The sequence below is a fragment of the Euprymna scolopes genome, chromosome 30 (genome assembly GCF_053919585.1).
Source record: "Euprymna scolopes isolate OS-2025 chromosome 30, ASM5391958v1, whole genome shotgun sequence".
Taxonomy (NCBI): domain Eukaryota; kingdom Metazoa; phylum Mollusca; class Cephalopoda; order Sepiida; family Sepiolidae; genus Euprymna; species Euprymna scolopes.
This window is the reverse complement of record NC_136511.1, coordinates 3770010-3797509: the sequence shown is the minus strand read 5'-3', so window position 1 is coordinate 3797509 and position 27500 is coordinate 3770010. Positions and strand designations below refer to the sequence as shown.

At 37.3% G+C, this 27500-nt stretch overlaps 1 protein-coding gene across 1 annotated transcript in view; it reads right to left on the bottom strand.

The window, feature by feature from the left end:
- Window positions 1-27500, bottom strand: part of LOC145254575 (zinc metalloproteinase nas-6-like) — an 83101-nt gene that overhangs the window by 50756 nt on the left and 4845 nt on the right. The window contains exons 3-8 of the mRNA XM_080113183.1: window positions 18286-18318; window positions 16694-16737; window positions 15509-15578; window positions 6707-6842; window positions 1715-1890; window positions 267-512 (exon numbers count right to left, since the gene is read on the bottom strand). Coding sequence (XP_079969309.1) covers window positions 267-512; window positions 1715-1890; window positions 6707-6842; window positions 15509-15578; window positions 16694-16737; window positions 18286-18318 — 705 coding nt within the window. The remainder of the gene's footprint in view (window positions 1-266; window positions 513-1714; window positions 1891-6706; window positions 6843-15508; window positions 15579-16693; window positions 16738-18285; window positions 18319-27500) is intronic.

Here is a 27500-nt window from a genome sequence, read left to right as displayed (position 1 = left end):
TTTCAATATAGATCCACAGAATATTGTGATAAATGTTTCAGTGTGAACAGGTATGGTATAATAAATTATGGGGTTTATCTATTTTATTTTTACTTTCATCATATTTTGCTTTGAGTTTGATACCACAAAATTAAACCCAAATTTACAACCCTTGCTTTTCATAACCTATCATACTTTAATAAATCAATTAATATATACAATGAATGTCTCGGAATTTTTCGATTTTTGTGCTTAACATTTAAAATGATGAAATCGATAAAACTCACGTGTTTGTGGTTTGATCACTTTCCTCTCTTTGCATCCGTAAAGCCTTTGTAGTTGAATAATGTCCAGTTGACTCATGCCTTCACGCTGGCCAATGCTCACTCCTTTTTTCAAAGGAACGATGGTTAGTTTTTTGCCATCGACTGAGAAAGTCGTATTTCCATAATGCGTCAGTGAATTGTAATCGTACGGAAGACCTTGAGTGCTGATAAGTGGTGGGAGTACCTTCACGAAATTGCGCAAATGGCCTGAAAATAAAATTAAACCCGAAAATATTATAAGACACAAAGCATAATTATGTACCGCGGTTCTTGCTTTTAAAGTGGATCAACATGTTGTAAAGGAAATAAACATTTGACACAAACTGTTATATCGTTGAGGAACAGAAGAGAAATTAGCCATTATTTATCAAAGTATCGATCTATCTATCTTTGTATCTGTTTATGTATGGATGTATGTATGTATCTATCTATCTATCTGTTTATGTATGGATGTATGTATGTATCTATCTATCTATCTGTTTATGTATGGATGTATGTATGTATGTATCTATCTATCTATCTGTTTATGTATGGATGTATGTATGTATGTATCTATCTATCTATCTATCTATCTATATATATATATATATATATATATATATATATTACGCTGACGGACTCAGTCGATCACCTATCATGTATCTATCTATCTATATACATACATACATATATATATATATATATATATAGATAGATAGATAGATAGATACATATATAAATAAATGTTTGGAGGTACACAATTTATATATAGATTTAAATAAAATATGCGGAAATTTCCCGAGAGCTCTTTCGGCTATCATCTCTTAAGGAAAAAATCGATAGCAAGGAAAACAATACTGCTATCGAGTTTTTCCTGAAGAGATAGTAGCATAAAAAGAGCTCTCCATAAATTTCAGCATAATTTATATTACATATATATATATATATATATATATATATATATATATATATATATTGATCTATCTGTCTATCTAACTGAAACTATGTTTTGATAAGGTTGTCAAAACTCTAAACTGGAAAGTTGCAGCAGATGTTCTAAAAATAGCCGACCGAAATGACGTGTCTGTCTGTCACATGCTCTGTTGGCTGGACATAGAGCGGTTGCCCTACCCAACTACCGAAAGGAAACTGGAGCGATTTCTATTACAAAGAAATGACAGAATATGGTAGATCACCATGTATTTTATATTGACTTACTCTATCAATATGGTGATACTCGCGAGTTATACTTGCAGTTTTGTTTCGCTTATTTTTATTGTTAAGAGGCGTCATGCCTTGTCAGAAGCGATTTCAATTAATAAAAAACGTTTTCCTCGATTAGCTTTTGACCTTGGTAAATATGAGTCATTAGTAAAAAAAAACAACGAAAATTGAAAAATGAGTAAGATCTAAATAAAACTAGGACTTGCCCGGTTTAACATTCTTTTCAATTATTTTAACGTAGTCGTCTCGGTCCGGCCGGTTTTGCTCATGGTAAAATCCTAGGGAGTGCAGAAATTCATGAATCACAGTTCCTTTAAATCGGCACAAGGGTCCGAGGGTCATACTTTGTGGTACTCCCATGAAACCAACGTTGCTTGAACAGCTAAACCAAAAGAAAGAAATATAAGTTTGAAAAACAAAACAGGTTACAGTTGTTAACAAAATACTAAGATAGCAAAATTTAACAAGTTTATCTTAATAAAAAGTACAATGAACGAGTATGAAGCCTCCGTAGAAAATGATCGGTAAATGTGTTCGTATTTTTATTCATATTCATATGAGATAACGTTTAAAATAGCGTAGTTTTTAACTGTCTCAACGCAGTACAATAGAGTCTTCTGCGTCAATGGATGAAACATGGATCGCTCACTTCACTCCAAAGTCAAATTGGAAGTCAACTTGGTAGCAGGTGATGCTTCTGTAGAAGAAAAAGCTGTATACTAAGCTGGCAGTATTTTTTCCTGAGTATTCGCTAAAGATGTCCTTATTTTTATTTCCTATTTCTATCCTTGTAGCTATGTCACTAATAAGAGTGTTCGAAGTAAGCGTTTTACCTGGGTTCATGTTATCCGCCTCATAGTAAGGGACACGGAACTTGGATTAACCACCGTCTTATCAGTAGGTACAAAGTACTAGGACTGTTATGTTGCCATTTGAAGTGATTCAGGAGGGGCCTCTCGATGCCATTTTAGTGAGTAATGTTACGGCTCTACCCCTACATGGTCTGCAAAAATCATTCTTCGTTCCTTTTCTCCATATTTGTTCTACTCTAATAACTCTGCAGACTTCTTCCACATATCTCTATACTCAATAATGAAAAATCCCAAGAAACAATCCAGGATTAAAACCAGAATTTCAACTCCCAACGTAGACCCCACTTACTACCAGGTCTCCTTTTCCAACATCAGGGATCTGCGTTCCAATCTTCCAGATATTGAAATTCAATTACAGAAGACCAAAACTGATCTACGGTTCCTATGCGAGTTGGTTCGACTGCTTCTCTTGATGAGTTGGTGATTAAAAGAATAAAGACATAGTGGCAACAATGGAAAATCAATCACTATTTTTCATTTCGTACAAGCGATCTATAAAAACCAAGGTTCTTGCATCTAGTATGAGAGTTGAACGACTGCAACCAACCTCCTCTGCAACGAAGTATCATACCCTTCGGAGTTATCTTAAAGTGATGCTTTGGACAATAGTGAGGCCATGGATAGTATTGAATGGGGATGGAAATTGCGCCAGAAACACTTCTGACAATAATTCACTAAATCTGTTCAAGTGGTTGTAGTACGCCTCGGTGCACTTGCAAAAGACACGGTCTTATCTGTTCACATGTATGGAAACCATGCCAGGAAGGGCATTGTGACAATATAAGTGAGAAAGCAATGTCTGATGATCTATAGTGACTGTTGGACTGACACGGTTATTTAGTGCTTAGATATGTCTTTAAATTCTATGTGTATTCTATAATCTTTAAAAATATACATGGATGTCATGACGTCATTGATGACCTCATGACATCTCCTGTCCATGTAGTTAGTATAAAACCTTGTATAAAATTGTAATAGCAAAACACATATTATAAAAAATTCAAACTCTTCTTTGTGCAACAGTTACAGCTTTGAAATATGGAAATATTGGCTAATCTTTATGCGATGTTTGTCATCGTTTTATGACGTCATAGTAAGGCCTTTTGTGGTGATTTTAGTAAAGTTTTAGTCTGTTGTTCCCCACATACATTAGTAATAAAAAAATCTCATGAAAAGCTTTCTTGGAATTTGTTCAAGGTCAAACTGTATTTTTACTAGACTATTAAAACTTATTTCAGTACAGACCAATCATTCTCCTGTGTGTCATGCGTAAGTTGCTGGAATCTGTGACAAACATAGAAGTGGTGTTCACTCTTAGTAAAAATAGCATGCAATATGATTTTCGTTCTGCTAGATCTACATCTGCTGTGCTAACTGTAATATAACACAGGATTAGTGAATCTCTCGGCGAGGACTTTGTTTCTAGAGCAAAAGCTATGGGCATATCTAAGGCTTTTGGTGGAGTATGGCATAAAAGTCTACTTCATAAGATTTCCAGCTATAAAATAGCTGGAGATTTCCTCTGTTACAAAATCTTTTCTTTCTGATAGGTTAATAAAAGTAGTGGTCGATAGGTAGAAATCAGAAGCTCATAGTATCAACGCTGCCGTTCTCTCAGTTCCATCCTGGACCCAACTCTCTTCTTGGTCTTCATCAGTGATCTCCCAAATCTAATTCTTAAATCATTTGTATACATTTATACAGACGACACCACAATCTATGGCACCACTTCAAAGGCCGAAAATGACCAAGGTCTTTCTGATATCCTCTTTTGATCTTGAGCAGTGGGGGGAAAATGTGTCTGGTTATTTTTAATACATCTAAAACCTAGCTTTCCTGTTTTCGTCATAATCGCTCTGTTCCCCCCCCCTACATATGAATGACTCTCTTCTTGGGGAAGCACTATGTCTTGACAAGTTTCTGGTACTGATCTTCACTCCTGATCTGAAATAGAACACGCAAATCAAATCTCTTGCTAAGATCGCTGGAAAAACAGTTGGATCGTTCTACCACTCCAGTAATTCTTTATAAGAGACAAAAAATGTCCTAAAATGGAATACTGTTGCCACATCTGGGCATTAGCTGCTCAGCACGCCCTATCTTAGCATACTAGACAAAACTGGTTTCGAACTATAGTAAGCGATACCTTTTATGTTCCCTGCAACCTCTTTCCCACAGAAAAGACGTCGCGAGCATGTCTCTGCTTTATCGTTTTGTTTATGACAATTTCTTGTTTGAACTGCAATCTAAGATCCACCTTGCCGAAATTTCGCAAAGAAAACTCGACTAGCTATAAGGACTATCAACAATATTCCCCACTCTCTATCTGTTCCTAAACCTAAAAGCAAATAGTATGAACAAAGCTTCTTTCCTAGAACTGTCCGCATGTGGAACACTGTTCCACTGTCCTGCTTCCCAGCCGATTACAATATAGTAGTTTTCAAGTCCAATGTAAACAAGTTCTTATTTGGACGACCTCTTCAATAATCTTAATTCTACCCAGTCTACTACCTAACATTCATTAACCCTTATCCTCGAATGTCCTTCTAAAAAAAAAAAAGGTGAAAGCCGTTCAAAGTGACAAATACCAGTAATTTTGGCGGCTGTACTTTGCGATTATTGTGATCATCGATTACCTATGACACTGCAAAAGCATGTGGACCTGATCTCATCCCGGCTGTGCTATTAAAAAAGTGCGCTGCCGAAGTAGCTCCAGTTCTCTCCAAACTTTACAACAAATGTCTTAATGAATCTTGCTTTCCTGCCTGCTGGAAAACTGCTTCTGTAGTGCCAGTTTTCAAGAATTCTGGCGAAAGAACTGACTCAGTAAATTATCGCCCCATTAGCCTCCTCCCACTTTTCGCTAAAATATTTGAAACCATAATCAACCAAGCTCTAGTCCATCGCCTTACAGATGCTAAACTTCTGGCTGACCAACAATATGGATTTAGGCAAGCCCGTCCCACAGCAGACATCCTAACTGTAATCTTAGAACGTATATACCAGTCACTGGACAGAGCGGTAGCTCTAGATATATCTAAGGCTTTTAACAGGGCATGTCATGGGGATCTTCAAGAAAATCAGATCATACGGCATCACTGGAAGAATACATAACATAATTAGAACCTTTTTAGATAAGAGAAAAATCCAGGTTGTCCTTGACGGTCGTACATCTAAACAATATGATATAAATGCGAGAGTGCCTCAGGGGTCTATCCTTGGACCTCTGTTATTCTAATATTCGTAAATGACCTCCCTGACAAAATTGTCTGTGAGATGGGTATGTATTCTGACGACCCCAGGCTCTATAATCGACACGACAGGAAAACAAATGAACACATATCTAAAGAAATGGCAGAAACACTAGAGGAACACCTCCGCTCCGTAGTGGAATGGGGACAAAAATGGATGGTAACATTCAATGCTGCGAAGACTAAATTTGTTTCCTCCAATAATTACAAGAAACTTTCCCTACCGCCAATAGCAATGGCCAATGACTCTTTATCTGAAAATACATCTTTTAAACTCCTCGGCCTAACGTTCACAGGAAACATGAGTTGGAACAATTACATTGAGAACATTGCCAAGGACCGCTGTGAAGAAGGTAGGCTCTCTCTACTGTGCTAGAAAGCTATTAACGCCCGAAAGTATCCTATACCTCTATAAGGCCACCATTCGTCCATGTATGGAGTATTGTTGTCATATTTGGGCTGGTGAATCTGCCACTAGTCTCTCGCTCCTAGACAAGGTTCAAAAGTCGCCAATCTGATAGGTTCTGAACTGTCAGCTAAACTTCAGCCTCTGTCACATCGACGAAATGTTGCATCCCTCTGCCTGTTCTACAAGTACGTTAACGGTGAATGCTCTGACGAACTGCAAGCACTTGTGCCCCCTCGACGTAAATACCCCCGACAAACCCGACAAGCAGCCAAATCCCACTCCTTCACAGTAGAGATCCCTAGATGCAAGAGAGCCTTCTACTCCAGTAGTTTCTTCTCCAGAAAAGCTAGACTTTGGAATTCCCTTCCGTGTCCCTGCTTCCCCGACTGTACTGACATGCAGAAGTTCAAGTGCAACGTGAACCGACATCTTGCTGTCCAACTTCCTACACAGTACCCCTGATGTTTATGTCCCTGATAGTAGCCCCCCCCTACAACAAAGTGGCAATTTGCCTTGTTTGGGGTAAAAATGTAATAATTAAAAAAAAAAAAAACCTTGAGAAAGGAAGCCCCATCCATTGCGAATGTTTTTATTGACTAACGAATTAAAAAAAATGGTAAAAATTTGCATTTTTACCCAACTAACAATTTTGAAAAACATACTTACCCGTATCCCGCCGTTAAATAAATATAACCCGTTTCCTTTGTTCGATTAACAAACGTAATGCAATCCTTGTCATCAACGCGAGTCTGTTCCTCGATTTCGTGCATGGCTTCATTAAACACTCTCATATCATATTTATCTGCAAAACAAATAAAAATGTATATCATATCTATACTAATAAAAACGTTATTCTGTTTTTGCAAGTCTGGCTGTTCATGCGCAAATAGAAACATGTGATTGGTTGAGAAAAGGGGATAGGCAGAGTATAGATCAATAAGGCAGTAGTTTTTACGATGTCAATACCTAACTTTGAATCACGCGTGTTCTTTTTTTTTTTAGTTGTATTTGTCCCAAACTAAGCAAACTGTCACTGTGACACTCTAAGTAATGAGTAGAGCAGCAAGATATTTGTTTATATTAGATTTTAATGAAACTATATATAAAAAGTATCCAGGATTAGTTCAAAGCGAATTATTTTTGCTAATAAACATTGTTATTTTTATTTATTTATTTTATTTTTTTGCTAATGATACAATACATAAATCATAGTTATTTGCTCTCTTATACAAATAATAAATAGCGTTCATATGTTACAGAAAACTTTAATAATTACATGAAACCTTACCAACCACCAATAGCTATGACTATACATTACTTGAAAGTACTTCGTTCAAAATCCTCGGTTTAACGTTTACAGAGAACATGAGTTGGAATAGATTTATCGGAAACATTGTCACGGCTGCTGCGAAGAAGGTGGGTCTCTCTATACCGTGCTAGAAAGTTACGTCTGAAAATATTATGTATCTCTACAAGGCCACTATTCGCCCATGTATGGAGTACTGCTGCCAAATCTGCAAAAGTTCAAGTGTATTATGAGCAGCCATCTTGCTGCTAAACTCCCTACATAGTCCCCCTGCAACTTAGGTTTCTGATAGTACTACATCAAAGTGGCACTGCCTTGTTTGGGGTGAAAATGCAATTAAAAAAAAATATATATATTGTTCTTCATACAAGCTATAAAGCTGTAAGCGAAACAAGTTAACATGGAAATTGATATAACAGGGCACTGTACCAAGAACGCTCAAAGATACGTTCAGTCTCGAAAGAAAAAGGATGCTTCCTGTAGAGGCACGTGTAATTGTGAGGCAAGGGTTGCACAATCCTCAACCATACCTCCTGAATCGACACTGTTTGAGTCCAGTGGCCAGGAAAAGTCCAGGACGACTGGAAACAATGCCGAGATAAACAGAGAGCACATACAACACCTGAAGTCCCAAATGGTCACCCATTTACTATTGACTAGGTTCAACGTTGTTTATCTTCGTTGATCCAGCGAGACCCGGTGTGTCAACGTGATTATGCCGCACGTAGAATACGGTGTACACTTTAGAATACGGTACAAACTAAGATTAATATATCGATATAAAATAATAATTGTATCTCTAGTTATGTATAAAAAAATTCTCTATGTGTGTGAGTTCGTTCGCTATGAACTCTGAAACGGCTGGTCAGATGTTTTTAAAAATTTCACACAAATGCACTTTATGTCTCGGAGTGTTCTTAAATAATTTTTCTATCAGACTGACTCCGATAAGTATCGAAGATCAATAATCAAAAAGAATCTGATAAAAATAGGAACTGTCCAATTTTGACCAAAGTTAATACTCTTAGAGCCTTACATCACAAGTGCATCCGAGAAGATTTATCATCGCACAAACAAAAAGGTCCGGCATATAAATTTAACAGTGGTTTCTAAAGTGACGCGTTCGAAATGAATGTTTGTGTGTAGAGCACAATTGAACGATGACACTTGTCTACTGAATTTTAACATTTAACTCAACCATCGATTAATATTTTTAAAATCAACAGTAGATTTTCTATGTAGACTACAATGTATTGTTGACTAAGTCAATGAGGGGAGGCGTATGGAACTTCCTACCGGTGCACCACTACAGAAAGCAGTTCTGCCTGTCTTTGCTAGGGCCCTATGTACTGTTCATAACTTTATGTGCATATGTATATATTAAAAAGTGTGAATATGTACGGTAATACCTTTCTATATAATAGGCTTCCTTAACTACCATAGAGAAAAGTTGGTAGAGACCGCAGACGTCAAATGTTTTTTAAAAAATTGACCCCAACTTTGACCCCTTAACATTTTTTGTTTTGGTCGCAAATTGAATTGAAATGTTTGACCCATGTACAAGTAACCTACATCTAGAATTTCATGTATTTAGACCCAACTATTGGCGGAGAAGTTTGGTAGAGTCTGCAAAGGTCAACTCAGTAAACTTTGACCTCTTGCCAGCCAAATTTTCGCCCAAAATACCTTTTATGTAAAATTTCAAATGTTTAGACCCAAAATTGGCTTAATAGTTCGCTAGAAACCGAAACGGTAAAATATTTTGAACTTTGACCCCTTGGAAGCCAAATTTTCAGAAAAAAAAAAACTATTACAAAGCTTGCCCTATGTCTGAATACACTTTATGTAAAATTTCAAATGTTTAGACCAAAAATTGACGGAATAATTTGGTAGAGACCGCAAAGGTCAATTTAAAAAAAAGTACCTCAATTATGACCCCTTAATCAAACCCAATTATAAAGTTAGATCCGTGTCAAAGTAACCTATATCTAACATTTCAAGTGTGTAAGGGGTCAAATCGTTGAACTCTGACCCCTTAACAACCAAATTCTTGGCCGAAAACATATTTAAAAGAGTTTCCCAAATCTCATTACCCCTTATGGTAAATCTCGAGTCTGTAGACCAAAAATTAACAGAATTATTTGGTAGGGAAGTGTTCACAGACACACACACACATTTTCACTTATATATACATATATATATTAACCGGGGTTCGGCGCACGGTTTTGCCCGGGAATATGATATATTAATCTGTCCAGATTTCGTATATATTATAATAGAGTCGTGATTTCAAAAGTAAAAAAATTGAGTATTTGAGTGTCATCAAGTATTCTAAGCTGGTAACGTTACCACTATACCAACGTTACACGCATATGAACTGATTAAAAATAAGCTAAAATGAATGTACAAAATGTATAATTGAAAAAATACCCATTTTTGACCCCTTAAAAACTATTTTAACCGGCTAAAGACCGATACGTAAAAATTCCAATCATTTGACGCCCCCAGCGTCGCTTTGCGACTTTTCGTTGTTGAGAAGATAGAGTTTTAAAAACTGAAGACAGACACACACACATATATATATAGTCAACCACATACATATTTCGCTCTTTCACAGCTCATCCGTGCAGCTAGACAGGCAACTGCCTCAACCCAGGTTCGAAACCTGACCGCCCAAATGACAGTCAAGGCTTCTCACCATTACGCTATACGGCTGTGGATGTGTGGTTAATGAATTTAGCGATGTTTAATTTTGACATTGTCCAAATGCCTCGGTTCGATTTATTTACACAAAGAGCGTCGCTTTATACGCTAATTGCAGTTTGTATATTACTTCCCGAAATGCTCAACCCAGGATAGGGAGCACACATATATGTATGTATTATGAACATTGTTAGGGAGAAGAACGAAGATGACAAAAAGAAAACAGAAACATCAATAGTCACCTCGCCGCCGTGGCAACAACCATTCGAGCAGTTGATTGCTGACGTAATAATGACGTCAAAGCAGCAGCAAGTTACTAAGTTGACGTGGCGAATGAGAACAGAATCGACAGATAGAGGAAGAACAAGAGAGGAAGTGAAACATTGAGAAAAAGAATATTTCTTCAAACTTCAGTTGACAGAAAAGATTTCCCATTATTCCGCCACGTCATGTTTAGCGACTTTTGGTATCTGTGACGTCGCTGACAGAACATGTAACACTTAATTGGTCTATTTTCAGTTCTTTCTTCGCACTGTCCCTTTCTTTCTGACCTCGATTCGCGATACTGAGTCTTTTCCCTACTTCACCCTCTTTCTGTAACGAACAACACGAACTATCTTTCACCGATCAAAGCAAATGAAAGAAAAAATATCAGACGACTGTTATCTTCGCGGGGGCGCAAACTCATGCAAATCAGTACAAACCGGATTTCCTGCAGGCGCAGTGTCATTTGTGTATTAGACGTGAGCGCATTTGGCTCGTCATACATTGTCTACACTCCTCCCTGATCTCTGATCTCAGAATGTGCAAGGTCGCGCTGGTAATCTTCGGCGTGTACTTCACCACAGGAGCGGTTCTGGGGTCTCTCTATTCTGTGTTGTCTGTGGGCCAGGCAGTGTCATACCCTCAATATCATCTGAAGTCTCATCTGCTCTGTAAAGTGGAACGGCATCTGATCGGTGTTCCGAGGGTTCTCCATTTTGGGTTGGTTGTCGGCCAGGCAGTATAATACACGCAATGTCATCTGAAATCTCGTCATTTGCATTACCAGAGTGGATGGTATATGTCCGGGATCGTATATCCTTCACATGGCGCGGGACACCATCAACACCAATGGCTTGCAGGCTGATCTCTTCCGTTATTGTTCGTTCTTGAAACTTGGATGTGCATCGATAACCTGACGGTTTTCCCCATTCAGGGTCACCCAGGTGGTATTGGGTTTGTGCGGAAGCTGGTAATGATAGCACTGGGTCGATGTACTCAACCATAACTTCATATCTATAGATCCTGCTGACAGGTGCAGTCAACAATGATGTATCGTCCTTGGGCGTGACATTGTACCGATACACTGCTCCTTGAACAGTTCATCTCTTTCTGGATGCAATTCTCTTAATACTGCAGTGACATCGTTCTGCAATACCATTGTCTGCTGGCACGTATGCACACCAAAACCGCAGGCTTACTCCCTAACCAGCGGAAAACTCGTTGAATTCCTTACTGGTAAATGCAGGGTAGTTGTCAGTTAAACAGTTGCCGTGGTGGACCACGCTAAAATATATCAACACAAGATGCTGAATGATGTGTCCGGAGTCCTGCTGCGACAACATCTGCCAAATGATAAAACGTGCTGGACCGCAATCGGTTACCATCAAGAAATGTTTGCCGTTAAAGTGAGTCATCTTCATCCCCAGCTTTTGCCAATCAGCTTGTACCGCTAATTTCCCTGGTGTCCAATTAACTGGGGGACTGAGCAATCGTTCGACATCCCTCACATTCTCCGATAGCTGACCTCACATCTGCTTTGGTAATTGTTTGGCAAACCCCCCATAACGAAATATGCTGTGCGTCGGATGCCTGGATGTCTACTACTCTTATGCAGTTCCATGATCTGATTACTAGACATTGCGTTACTCTTTGCAGCACAGGTCAGAGATACAGGCTCAGTCACGATTTTCATCCTATCGAGCCACCTTTGCGGAACACGTGCCATGGAGTCTGCCAAGTTCTGACTTGACGGGACCAGAGTAACGTCTACTGAAAGTCTATACTCTTCTACCAGTGATTTTATCGTGTCCATTCGTCGTCGGAGTATCTTTTCGCTGGTAGCCTTTGTGCACACTCTAGTTTTTCCAGTGAGCGTGTCCACTAACCAGTGATACACACTTACCGAGTACGTTTTTAAGTGTATATATTTGCACATCCAGTGTAACGCAAGGTTGATGCCCTTCGACGCTGCATAAAGTTCAGCCAAGTTAATATGCTTCACGTCGTTCGTGGATTGCAACCAACATGTATCTTCGAAGAAAATGGTATCACCTTCCAGTGTTACGAGAATAAGTCCCCTCTTCTTGTAAGTAAGTAAAAATGAGATAGGAGACCGGGAATTCGAACCTGGAAAGCTAGGTTTGGAATTAAGATTCATGAGAATTCCGATCGTCAGTTTTTAAATAAATAGCAGATAAGTTTGTTGAAAAGGAATTCGTTGTTTAGAAAATGTTATTGTGAAAAAGGAATTTGAAAACGAACGATAGCAAATTTAAACATATTGAAAATTAGGTTAGGCCGAAAATAAGTTAGAAGAATTCGGTCTGCAGACATGTGTGGACAGTGCACGTGAGTTCAGGACCACGTGAGTGGAGCACATGCTCGGATATAGGGGAACGAGACACGTGAAGCATGTCCAAGGCATGGGATCGATCTGCACGTTGTTTGCCATGTGATGACCTCATGGCTAAGAGATGAGTTCTCAATATAGTTGGTTAGTTTTAGTGAGACAAGAGACAGAGTCAAGAGAGGGGGTCGGACAGAGTTGGACAGACGGACCTGACATTGGTCAGAAGGAATCCACCTTTGGAAGCGAAGGGTTAGAAGTTGAAATCATGTAGTGACTTTGAATTCCTTGATGTGAAATGATTGACCGGTCGAAGAAATAAAAGAAACATCATTTTGTAACGGCGTCTTGTGTTATGTCATTCTACCAAAACAAAAGTAAAGTGAAATTGGATTTATATGAACTTTGTGTATAAACCCATCTAAGTGATGAGTTTCCCTCTCTATCAAGAAATAATGACTGCCCCCTCCTGTGATAAAAGAACCGATAATCTTCATCTCTAAATATATGTTATAGAATATTTGCAGAAGTATAAATATATCTCATCTATCTATCCTCCTCATCCAATTGTATTACATGTCTGTATTAAAATGTACCCGAGATAATATATGTCTCTTAAATAGTACCCCTACGTAACACCAGGAGCACGCTGCATCCACCCATACATTGACGTCTTGTTTTTTTACATACCATAGACCTTGTGAGGCATCGCTCTGCTTCACCCTGGCTATTGTTTCCTGGAGCATTTGTTGAAGTGGAACATCTTCTGTGGTGTCGTCCCAACCTTAGGGTTACGGTGTTGGCCCGTCGTTTATGATTCCTTTTGCTGCTCGTAGCCACCCACACACTGGAAGATGCCACATCAGTTTCCCGCACATCTGGAATCATTACCAGGCTTCTATCACAGAGTGCCACGCTTCTCCCAGACATCCAAGCGAAGAATCTTCAAGCCGATCTGGTTCCTTGCTTTCCAGTCCAAACCGAAGAAAATGCTGCATCACTCGTTCCGCAGGCGCCACGCTGTTGTTGATGTATAAATGTTGCTTCTTAGAACAGTTACATCTTTGGACAAAACATCCCCCACAATTGCCTGCATAATGGGTGGGGCAACGTAAAGCTCAAACCCCATCCTAGTCAGCCAGTATCTCTCCCCTTCATAACCACTGTTTGGAACGGCCATAAACAACGGTGCACATGTACTTAGAGGTAGGCTTTTCTCAAGTCCAACACTGACACATCGGGCCCCTTCCTCCACTAGTTACTCAGCTCTTGTGAACACATCCGCACGTGCAGTGTATGCGTCCACATGGTCGTTCAGTTCGCTGTAATATATATATATATATATATATATATATATATATATATAAGACAAAATGCGTGTTAGCTTTTTTCGCCAACGGCCCCGAGGTGGGTAATTATCGCTTAGAACTGTTTATATACCCCCTAGATAATAATATCTAGGATTTGGGAACGCGTGTAGCGTCTAGATTTACTTACAGCGACTTTTACAAAATTATTGCTATTTTGGCTTCTCACGTGTTGATTCGGCTTTTTTGTATAAAAAGCGAAACTAATTCAAAACTAACATGGTGTCCCCGGCCCCCCGTGGGCCGGGTGACAAGACCAAAGTTTAGTATCTGACAAAACAGATACTGCAAGAAAAACCATATGTGGGGACAACCCCACATCTAAGACCTTGGTTAATGTAGGGGGAAACCCTTCATACCAATTGTCACTATCCAGCTCCCCTACTCCCCGGGGAGTTGGTCCCCATTTCCCCTTCAATCCTCACATTAAAAATCGACCTTGAGCCTAATGTGCTCGGTGGGGGAGCAAATAAATACCGCCCTTCATACCAATTGTCACTATCCAGCTCCCCTACTCCCCAGGGAGCTGGCCCCCATTTCCCTTTCACTCCTCACATTAAAAATCGGCCTAGTGCCTAATTTGCTCGGTGGAGGAGCAAATAAACACCATGGAACGCCGGGAACGTTCACAAGCAATCAGCTTTGATCTTATATCAGACACAGAAAATTGTTATTCAATCTGGACAATCCCCTTTAAATGGGGAGCCGGTTTCCCCCCACCATCATTTTGGGGAATCGAAAACTGCCCCGCATTGAAACAAAGTAAACAAACCCCAAAAAGCTGTCCCGCATTAAATAAAATATTGCTACGTCATCCTGCTACGTCATCTCGTAACGCTCCCGCGATGATCTCATTTAGCGGCTATCTGTCAATCAAACCTCTTTCACTTGCTTTATAAGCCTTAACTAAACACTCTAATCAATTCCTCTTACTCCTGGCCTAGACTGTTAAGTGGTTGGCATTTGTTTCACCTACGCGTCAAGGCTTCTGGGTTCAATTCTGCCCCCCCCCCAAGCAAAAATTTCTTTTTCTTTTACATCTTTAAACACCCGGGCGACGTTTTTTGTTTGTTTTTTTACTTCGCTTATTCTTTAGTTTATCTCCCCCCCCCCTATACACATCATTGTTATCCTAAGATTGCAGGTTCGACTCGACAGGGTTATTTATGCCATTTTTTCCGTTTTTTTTGTTTTTGTTTTGGTTTTTTCGATTTTTTAAACATCGTTTCAGGGTTACTACTTACCCCACCCCCATACACACACTTACAAACACCCGGGCAATGCCGGGTACCCCCCGCTAGTCCATAATAAAATCCAATTGAAAAAGTCCACTTTACTTAATTTTTAACCATAAGCACAAATTAACCAGACAAAACCTATCAGTACACACACACGCATCTAAATATTATTACACATATAAGCTATCTTAAACAGGGATTAATCGGTATTGCTACCTAATTTTATTTTATTGCGATACTTACCAAAGTAAGAATGAATAAAGACAGGTATTTTAGTTGAAGGCCATCGCTTCTTGATATCACCAATTGCGTTCTGCGAGGAAAAAGATAAAATGTAATGCGTCATTAAATGTAGACCAAGAGCAGGCTCGAGCATTGAAGGAGACAACTGATAACTGCTTTAACAATCTTCTGTTAGCAGATACTTGAGAAAACTCACGGGATATATGAAGGTTGTTGGTCTTACAACATCATACCATATAACATAAGCAACCCAGCTGGTTCGAATCAGTTATCTTATAAGATGGTAATAAGCTATAAAATGATCGCACATTTTATCTGAAAATAAGAAAAGCGAACAATTGCTACCGCACAAAACCCATGTTTTACAAGGGAGTTACCATTTATCAAGACCTGAAGGTCACTCGAGGATAAGGATTAATGAATGTAAGGTGGTAGTATCTTATTCGTTAATAGTGTACGTTGAGTAGAATTTAATTATTTAAGAACGATTCAAGAAGAATTTGTTTACATTGATCTTGGAGGCTACAATACTGTAGTCAGCCGAGAAGCAGACAATGGAACAGTGTCTCACAGGCAGGCAGATCTGGGGAAAAAAGCTCTGTTTGTGGAATCTGCGTTTAGATTTAGTCATAGATTGGGGGAGATTGTTGAGAGTGGTTGTAGGTAGTCGAGTGTTCTTTGTGAAAGTTTGGCAAATTTCTTAAAACTTCGTCATATAAAAAAACCCTGGAATAAATACATTTTCATATTCTCATATTTGTTGGTTGGTTGGTTTTGTTTTACGGCATATCAACCCTTTTCGGGTTATTTAATGCCGAATCCAAAGATTTTGAAGAAATTTTTATTTAATAAAATATATTTGTTGTTTTCACGTCGGTTTCTATTTAACCCATAGTTGGGACCCTAACAGGCACTACCACTTCGGGTCAGAGTGGACCTGGGAGCAATGGTAATTAAAGGGTGGCTCCACACTCCCCAAAGCCCACAAGCTGGGGCCTCACCACTGGATATAGTTTAAGGTTATATCCAGGACCCCCATTGAGGGACTTTTACCCTCTGCAGGGGGGGGGGCAGTCGGCGTATTCTAATGCCCCACCGACAGGGCCACTCATATTTGTACTTGTAACGCATGCAATAAGTGTATATCTTTCATACTTAAAATGAATTACTTATAAATGTACTTACATAAGGACCGAATCCATCTAGACGAATGTCACCTTGAAAAAGACCTAGAAGAAAAGAGATAGAAACTATATATCTTGTTTTATTCAAAGATTGGTTAGATCATTGCATACAAACAATTGACAGAATGGTTCTCAATTCTTGAGATGAGGATTTATTATTTATATTATTTGGATTCTTTTGACTACTGTTCTCATCTTTAGTGTCATTTGCACAACGTTTCGGCTGATGTAACTCCCGACCTTTTTCAGATGTATCGGGAATCTTTCTGTCAAACATGTTTATCTTTTTGTCGAAATTTGGAATACGTCACGGAACTTTTTTTAACTTTAATCCACATGGTGGCATGCTCCTTCTGCCAGCCATGGTTGATTGGAAGGCTTTAGTAATTCGCATTTAGTATTTTTGAGTCGCCCGCACCGAGTATTGAATCTTCAACCTCTGGGTTGGTTGTTTTTGTTTTACGGCATATCAACCCTTTTTCGGGTTATTTAATGCCGAATCCAGTGATTTTGATGAAAACAAATTTAATAGAATATATTTGTTTTTTTTTTTTTGTTTTTTTTCAAGCTGGTTTCTAATTAACCCATACTTGGGACCCTAACAGGTACTTACACTCTGGGTCAGAGTGGACCTGGGAGCAATGCTAATTAAGAGGTGGTCCCACACTCCCCAAAGCCCGCAAGCTGGGGCCTCACCATCGGATATAGTTTTCATATTCAGGAACTCAATCTCGAGGAGTATGACTTGTACCACTGAATTTTACCAAGTACTCTATCTACTGCGCAACGGGATTTTGCGTACAATAATAAGGGATAAGGCACGTTTATATAATATTGCAATAAATATAAACTTTATCTAATGATTTCTTCGGTTTCAAAATTAATAAGTTCAAATTTTGAAGTTGAATATTTTCGACTCACGAGTCATTTTCCATTAGGTTTTAAATCTCTAACACGGTCAGTTTTCATGATAAACCAATAAATCCCGACATAAAACGGCAAAAAAGTAACACATTTTTGCTATTTCTTTGTGGCTGGGGTATTTTTGCGTTATATTGACTGGACTATTCCTCGAGGGAGAGAGAGAGAGAGAGAGAGAGAGAGAGAGAGAGAGATGGAGAGCCATAGCCGAAAACCACTTGAATGAATGAATTACAATGAGGTATCAAAACGTCGAATTGATACAAACCACAAGAATAACAAGTCAAATAATCACGAACGTATGCAATGGTAGTATTTATCAAATAGATTGAAACTAGCAACATCACGTCTATGAGAGAAAGATGGCGGAGAAGACGAACGAGTAGGGGTAATTTGAATTACAGATACGTTTCTGCGCAATCAAATGGTCACCAGAAAAATATATTGTGACGTCGAATTTGTGGGCAGAAGTTTGGTATCACGATTTTTTAAAGGTAGTTTTGACTTTGCCATCGTAGGACACCCCCCCTCCAAAAATAATTAGGCGAGGTTTTATTATTATTAGAGGTTATGACAAAGATGGGCGATATTTTCTCTAATTAATCAAATGATTTAATGTTTTAAGCGTTGATATTAGAACTATCTTTAAGAAACGAAAGTTTTCTAACAAACCTGGTACTTCCTCTGGACGACGTGGATCGAATCCTGAAAGAGAAATGACATAAAAATTAAGCTTTAAGCAAAAATATAGATAAAAAAAATGATAGGATATATTTTAGTCCCCCATTGGTTAGAAACAGATTAGCTAATAATAATTTGTGTTTGCATTATCTGGATGATTCGAACGGTTCTGACCTTTAATGCTTTAATAATAGAGTTCAAACCCATCTTTTAAATATAGTAGGTGATGGCCTTATTTCTTCCTACTGTCTCTACTGTTATTTTCATGGCAAGTGCTCGACTGAACGCCAACTATGGTCCCCTTTTGCCAAACTTTCATAAAAACACTCGACTAGCTACAACCACTATAAACAATTTCCCTCGTCTTTCTGTCTATGCCCAAATCTAAACGCAGATTCCATGAACAAAGCTTTTTTTCAAGAACTGCTCGCCTATGGAACACTGTTCCGTTGTCCTGCTTCCCAGTTGAATACAACATGGCAGCCTTCAAATCCAATGTAAACAAGTTCTTATCGAGCCGTCGCCATATATAATCAAATTATACCCAATTTACTGCATTAACGATTATTACACTACAAATTTCCATTCATTAACCCTCATCCTCGAGTGGCATTCGGGTCTTGACAAGTGGTGATCCTCAAGTAAACTTAGGAATCAGTAAGGAACTTCAAACAGAACTCTTTGTTTAATCCAAGAAATGACATTGCTCACAAGGTTTCAGTCATGACCAGGTAGAAGCCTTAGACTATTTCTAATTGTAGTTTTTGTATCGCCAGTGCTGAGGATTGGATACTCGCAAGAAACCGTGGTACAGCGGTAGGTGTATCAGTATGTTGGGTGAATTTTCGACACCCCTAAGAGAAAACTGCGAATAAAATATAAAAAAACTCGTAATTTCTTTTTTTTAAAGTGGATTATTTATTTTCTGTATGGAATATACTTCCAAATTAAACTATTTAAGTTGTTTAAAAAATAAAATTATTTATTTAAAAAAAACAGTGTTTACAAAATGCCGGTGCGCGTTCAACCAGCCATTTTTTACGTATGAAATCAATTGAATTTTACGAGTGAAATTCTTTTCAATTTTTAAACTTTAAAAATCTATCAAAATTTTTTTATTGGTTCAATTTTTACGATATTTTCAGGGTCAATGTGAAATTTTATGCTCTTTTCAATCAACCGAATATAATATTTTAGACAAACGGTTTTTTTTTAAATTCACCCCCCCATATTAAATGTCTTAAATTTAAATAATTTACTCGCCAAAGGTTTATATATCACAAATTGAAGATAAAATATCAATAAATAAAATATTCTAATTAAAAAAAAAAAGAAGTGTTCTTTGGAAATTTACTTGTAAAGTCCAAAGTGTAAAACCTTTTTTTTTTTTAAACCACGTTGATTTTTTTTTTAAATGAAAGCTCATGTTTATGTTTATATTGTCAAGTAAATACAGGACGCTTACGACAATTTTTTCTATTTCAATGTTTTTATTTTTAGATATTTAAAAAAACTACTCGATAAAGAAGAAATGAAATATATTTAATGAAATACACGAGTTTTTGATTAGAGAATTAAAAACAATTCGGTCAATTAGGTTTTTCGTTTAATGGCAAACACTTATAAGCGAAGGTGTGCTTTTTTAAACTACGGAGGACCAAAAATTATTTTGGTTAACAGCACGCAATAAAGATATATTTATATGGCGTATATAAGTCACTGTAAGATAATCGCGAAAAAAACCCCACAGATTTGTCTCCCTTTATTTAAACAGTAAAAAAACGAGTGCGCGTTTTCTTTTTTTTTTAATCGTTGTTTAAAAAATATTTTATTTAAAAAGGACATGGAATATAAGTATAAATATGGATACATTGTTAATGAAAGTACACATTGAATATAATTTTTATAGGTAAGTGATTTTTTGGAATTTATATATATTTTTATAATCGAAGTAAGTAAAATTTCGTTGATTTTCTTTAAATCTTTTTTAAAGAAAACCGATTAAAAAACAAATATTGCATAATTTGCTATTAAACATGTTATTTTTTAAAATGTGGTCTTTGCTGCTTTAATTGAAAAAATCATTAGAAGGTTGAATTACATTTTTCAAGTAGTTATAACCTTCGAAAGATAGTAAGTTGATTTATTCAAGTTCATATACGGCAGTTTTAATGGCCGATTCTGATACACATAGTGCAGCAGATAAAAGTGCTAAGTTTAATAATAATAAGTAAGTGACAAATTTCTGGGAGTTGAAGGTTTTATTTTTAATATGTGCGATACTAGGTATAGAGTAATATAGGCCATCTATCTTATGACTTACAGACCGAGAGAAAACTACCCCTGTGAAACCCGGATGAATATAATAGTCGGAATACAATTAATACAAATTATCACCAAAAAATCCCAAAAGTACATTCTTTATGTTTATAAATTTAACATGTATTCTAAAGATATTTTCTATGAATTTTAAGTGAAGCTTTATTTCCCTACAGATTAAAGGCGCAATATAAAATTGTTAACATAAAAAATAATTTGTGGAATGACGAGAAAATATTTGATGTTTAAAGTTCTGTTTTTTTTTAAAGGGGGAGATTAATTTTGAAAATGTCTTCAATTTTCGTGAATACTCCTTCGTACGTATGACACGCCTGATTCCTCGAGGATTCGTAAGTCGTTTTTTTACACTACTTACACGTTGGCAATCCTCGACAAACTTCTGGAGAGTTAGCGCTTGTTCATTTTCGGGTCTAGATAGGCCTCGTCGTCTTATCACTGCGTTTTTTGCTGAGACGAGACCCTGTGCAAAAGTCAAACATTTGAAATCGTCCGCTAATAATTCAGCTAGCCGACAACCTCCGGTCTTAGTTGCGAAGGTGAGATTGTCTTCGTCGCTGCGTTTTGCCACTTCCATCTCTTATGAAAAAGCGTCTCGTTGTGGCTGAAATGTTCAGATAAGCGCTTAACCGTTTCAGAGAATTCCAGCTCGCTCGTCTTCCTGGTTAAAATATAGTAAACGAACTTACTGTGTTCTGTGCTCCCTCGCTTCCGTAGAAATAGGCGGCTTTTTTTTTTGGCGTTGCTTCACTCTTGGCAGTCAGTGAATAAATCCTCGTATCTTTTTTAAAGTGTCAAACGTCATATCCTGCTCAGGTAGTGTATCGAAGGGATTCCATGTTTCGGGAAAACGCGATGTTGTCATCTGTGTGTTCTGTCTTAACACTTTAAAAAATAATTCCTCGTGTCTCTTTTGTTGAAGCAGCAATTTCTCATCTTGTTCCCTCCGTTGGAGTAACAATTTCTCATCTTGTGCCTTTTGTTGCAGAAGCAATTTCTCCAACATATGCTGTGACTGTATCTATTATTGAATTTGCTATTTCAAACTATCCACCAACTTTTGTTGGTAATCCATCTGATTTTTTAAATAATTGATTTATTGTGGCCTTTAAGTCTTCCATGTTGGTAACCTTTTCAGGGGGACGACATTTTTTTTAAACTTGGCAAAAAAAAATCTCGAAGGCCAAAAAATGTCTGTGTGTATGTGAACGAAGGGGAAGAATTAATAATAAAAAATGTCTTATTTTTGTGTGTGTAAACAGGAGGAGGGAAATTTTTTTCGTAAAGATATAAATTGACTGCAACAAAATTGACAGTCTTGCTTGCTGTAAAAAAATAATGTCAACGTTTCAATAAATAAAAATGTTCACTTCTAATCACAGTAAGGAAAAGCAAGGAAAAGTGTTCACAACTCAAGACAAAAACAAAAAAAATGGAATAATTCAGTTTTCCTAGTCCATAAAGATATTTTCCAACGAACGTTAAAAACAAAATTCAACAATTTTAATATCTCAGAGTCAATTCTATTTTATAATTAATTAACTTAGTCACTTGCAAACACGTGCCGAATTAGGCCAACGCTTTTAAAAATAAGTTTCGTTTGTTTTTTTTAAAGGGGCAGTTTTTTCTTTTAAAACTGAAAGGCTCATTTGCATACGTGAACATTCAAACATCGAATTCAGGTTAAATCTTGTTTTTAACAGCACAGCGTAACAAATTAAATAAGTTTTTGATGACGTCTTTTTTTTTTTTATTCTCAAAACAAAAATTACTTTTTTTTTTCAACTCTCAAGGAATAAAAAAATAGGTATTTTTTTAGATTAGGTCCACCTCCGCAATTTTCTTTTAAATGACGACTTTTATAAGTTTTCTGCTATGCTGAATACGGAAATCGCATTGAAATTTTGCAGAAATAATTAGTTATCGAGATTAAAAAAAGTTGTTTTATGCATTGTATTCTTTGGCAGTCATCGTTTTTACGCGCGTGCGCGCGCTTCATAAACAAATATACGCGCGTAACAAAGATGGCCGCCAAATAATACAATGCATAACACAACTTTTTATATCTCGATAACTAATTATTTCTGCAAAATTTCAAGGCGATTTTCGTATTCAGCATGGCCGAAAACCTTTAAAAGTCGTCATTTAAAAGAAAATTGTGGGAGGTGGACCTAATCTGAAAATCTACCAAAAAATATTACCAAACTTCTAGTTTACAGTTTTTTTTGTTTTTTTTTCGTAAAGAGACAAGGGCGGTTTTACTTGCGAATTCATCCAACGTTTTCGTATTTAGCGACTTACCGCATTTTTTCTTTATTTTTAAGTCCTCGTGAAGCTAGTTTTTCCTAGTCGCTACCAATTATTTTGTGTAGAGCCGAATTTTCGTTTCCAACGTGGTTTTAGAGGTTTCGCATGTAATTCGTATTCCTCGACGGCAGTGTTGTGAAAACACCTGGGTATTTAAAAAAAATCGGTTTTCCTCATCAGTTTTCGAAATCTCGTCGCCAGTTGTTGTGTTGTTAGTGATTGAATAAAAGACAATAAAGACACACTAACAATTAGATACGTATTAACAAAAATACATAAAAGTGATAATTGAACAATATCTTTGCTCATGGCATGACTAGTTCTGAACGACCATCTGCTTCGAGTCTCTCTCACCGATTCTCTCGGAAACCGCTTCTCGTTTCCCGGAAGTGGCGTCATGGAATAGTTCATTATTCCTGGTAATAGGGATACGTTCCCAAACAAAAACGTTCTCATTTACAGGGTGGAACGATAAAATTGGCGTCCTAAAAAAGACGACATAATTCCATTTCCGTTTGATGCAAAACGATTTTCTTTTTCTTTTCTTTTTTGTTGCAGGTCAGTTGTGTACAAATTCACGGAGGGATATGAGCCTTTTATCATGTCTGAAAGTGAAACAATGTTCAACAAGCGAGATCGGAGATGCGCCGCTTTTCAACATGCTCTCTACCAATCCGAGTTATGACAACAGGACCATTGCCAGCACCCACAAAATGCATCACTGGATTGCCACGAATGACAGAGACGTGCCAGGGTTATAATTCTGGTATAGTTTCAAGTGAGGGCGACATCATGCCATCTCATATCTCCGAAATCGGCTTGAAAGTTAACACAAAAGTGTACCTGGGTCTGCTGAAGAGTGTGATTCCGTGGTGAAATCAGGCAACCGCTTGAAGATCCTGGGTGTGGCAGCAAAATTCGGCATCAACCCACAAGTCCAAAGAGGCCCAGGCTTGGCTTCAGAAGGAGTGCTACGACTTTGTACCTTTCTCTTACTGCCCCCCCTCCTCCCCCGATCTGAACCCGCTGGACAACTTGGTTTACTCATGCGTGGAGAACATCATCAAGATTACCTCACGCAACACCAAAGAGATAGATTGATCACCGACATCCGCCGAGTATTCCCCGAGCTCACGCCTGCGCTTGTGGAAATGCACGCTCTTAGTTCCGGACCCATATCGAGGATGTGATTTAGGCTGAAGGCGGGTACATTGAATAGATGTCAGCGCTACTACATAATCAAGTTATCTGAATTGATTTTGTTTTTGTTATAAAAGTTTTAAAATAAAGCTGAAGTGCTTTTCGCGACAATTTTATCGGTCCACTCTGTAGTTAGCTAAATAATTCAATAGTAGAGCTATAAATATTGTTCTTTAAATATACGGCATTAATAAGAATAGATACCCTAGTATTTACCCATTTTCAGAAAAAATCTCGTACAATTTTTTCGGCTCCTCGGCGTTTAAACATAAGAATATAAAGGAAATTATAATTTGCATGACCTCATCAGCGCTTAGAAAAAAGCAAACACTATTTGAAAAATTTTCCGCAGGTACATTCCCCAGGATAGGACATTCCCAGTTTATTCATTGGGTAAATAAATGAATATCGTCAGCATCAAATTAAAAGGTCTTGTTCGGGTGGGGGCCGTGTACAACTTTTGAAATATTTTTTTTCTACGCTATATTCATATTATAATTTTATGAACAAATGCCCACACTGAGGAGCTGAAAAGATAGTACGCGACCAATAAAAAAACAACTTTCTGAAATGACTAAATACACGTGTGTCTACTTCTATTAACGTGGTATCTTTAAAGAATATATATATATATATATATATATATATATATATATATATATATATATATATATATATATGTGTGTGTGGAGGGGCACAATCTCTAGCCAAACCTCTCCTGAGTCGACATTGTTAAATACCAGTGGCAAGTGAAGTGTATGTGCAGGGCGACTAGAAACAAATGCTGTGATAATCGGAGAGCACATACAGCGCCTAGAATTTCCTAACCCTAACCCCAACCCATATCGTAACTTGGTATTTATCGTAACTTGGTATTTAATCCTAACCCCCTAACCCTAACTCCCTAACCCTAACTCCCTAACCCTAACCCCCTAACCCTAACCCTGACACTAACCCTAACCCTAATCCTAACCCTCTAACCCTAACCATAACCCTAACCCCCTAACCATAACCATAACCCTAACCCTCTAACCATAACCCTAACCCTTACCAAGCTCAACGCTGCTTAACTTCGGTGATCTGACGAGAATATATATATATATATACATACATATATATATATATATACATACATATATATATATATATTACAATAGAAAAATGCGAGAATGAAAGGTATATGGTTAAGCTTAAACATGGAAAAGTAAAGGACTAATTGATAAAACTGGAAAAGAAATGGACAAGATATTCTAGTAAAAAATATAATAAATTCATAACTTAAAATATTGCAGCATTAAGAATTGATTATATAATGTTATAAATTGAATTAAAAAAAAACAACAATATCTTAATGCTGCAATACTATGGAAACCAGTCATAAAAACGTCGCTCACCTCCTTACATTTTTAAACGATTTTGGACACCAGAAAATTCATCATAACTTGTTTTCCTGAACGAAAATTGAAATCTTTTTCATAATATAGCTGAGAAGGTGATCTATAAACTATAATAATTGTTTGAAATTTGGTCGCCAAAATGAGTGAGCAGTGAAACTTAAAGCAGTTCTAAATGATAAAATTGCCACTTAACCATATATTCAAACATGGTAGTGTTTGAATGGCATATATATATATATATATATATATATATATATATATATATATATATATATATATATACATATATATATATATATATATATATATATATATATATATATATATATATATATATATATATAATGCTCCCTATCTTGAGTTGAGCATATTGGGAAGTGATATACAAATTGCCATCAGCGGATGAAGTGAGGCTCTTTGTTTACACAAATCGAGCGGAGGCATTTGGACGATGTCAAAACATTGTTTGTTCATTACCCACATAGCAGTAGCCGTATAGCATAATGGTGAGAAGCCTTGACTGTCATTTGGGCAATTCTGGCTTGAGGCAGTTGCCTGTCTAGCCGCACTGATTAGCTGTGAACCAGCGAAACAGTCCTGTACGTGGATGACTATATATATATATATACTCCTACTTGTGAGTCATTGACTTGGGGTTATTAGCTGGTTGGATGACCGCGTCCCTTGTTGAGACGAAGTAGGTTCATTTCACAGTCGGATTTCGGCGCGGTTTGCTTGATCTTTGTTGGTTAATTGAAATTCTTGTGTGCAGGGCGTTTGCTCAGTTGGTAGAGTGCTTGCCTTGCATGCAAGAGGCTCGGGTTTCGAATCCTGAGCTCGGATGTGTCTAACTGATGAGCCCAAATGAGGGCGAAGCTCGAGTCTTGGACTTCCGGTTCTTTGACTGTCATGGCTCTTGTGGGCTGCGACGTTGTTTAGCTGTGGAATTTATTATATACTAGCAATCGGTGCCCGGCGTTGCCCAGGTGTTTTGAGGTTAATGCTGAGAAAAAAAAACGGTCAATTTTTTAAACTTTGACCCCTATTATGACTTCTTAACATTTATTGTTTAGGGATCAAGTAAAGGTAATAAGTTAGATCCATGTCCAAGGAATCTATATCTAAAATATCACGTGTTTAGACCCAAAATTGTAGGAGGAGTTTGGTAGAGTTCTCAAAGGTCAAATCGTTTGATAGCGAGGCCAAATTTCGCGAATTTGGCCTTTTTTTAAAGCAGTTTGGCCTTCAAAATTTATGTTTGGCCTTTTTCTTCACCGATGAAATCTGGGGACGCAACGGAAATTTTCGGCTAAAAAATGTTGTTACTATGCACATCTATTTATTGAAATACAATTTGTGGCAAAATTTCAGGAAAAACTAATGGATGGTTCTCTCGCAATAGTCCGGACAATTCGCTAAATTATCTCGTCAAAACCTTAAATCTCGAATTTTTGTGCATTTTTTTTCGGGGGGGGGGGGCTAATTTGGCATAATAGTGTCCATTTAATAGTATTATCTTGAAAAAATAAAAAAATAAGGAAAATTACCAAAAAAACAAACAAACAAGAACAACAAAAGTGTGCCGTATTTTTAAAAGTTTTATTGCGTTGTTTTTATTTGCTTTTTTTATTTCATCGGTGAAGAAAAAGGCCAAACAGAAATTTGAAGGCCAAACTGCTTTAAAAAAAGGCCAAATTCGCGAAATTTGGCCTCGCTATAAAAATCAAAATGGGGAAATCCCCCTACTTGAACTTTCTGTTTAATTAATAATGACTCGCTTGTAGCGTTGATTTTTTTCTTTTTTCGCTATAAAAAAATAACTACTTGATGAAATTACGTGATTTTTTTCTGTAGGAAAACTTTATCCCATGACGAGTACGTACAATATATATATATTTTTTTAAATATTTCCATTTTTTAATGTCAATGGAAAACTGCACAAGTACCCAAACCCGAAATGTAAAG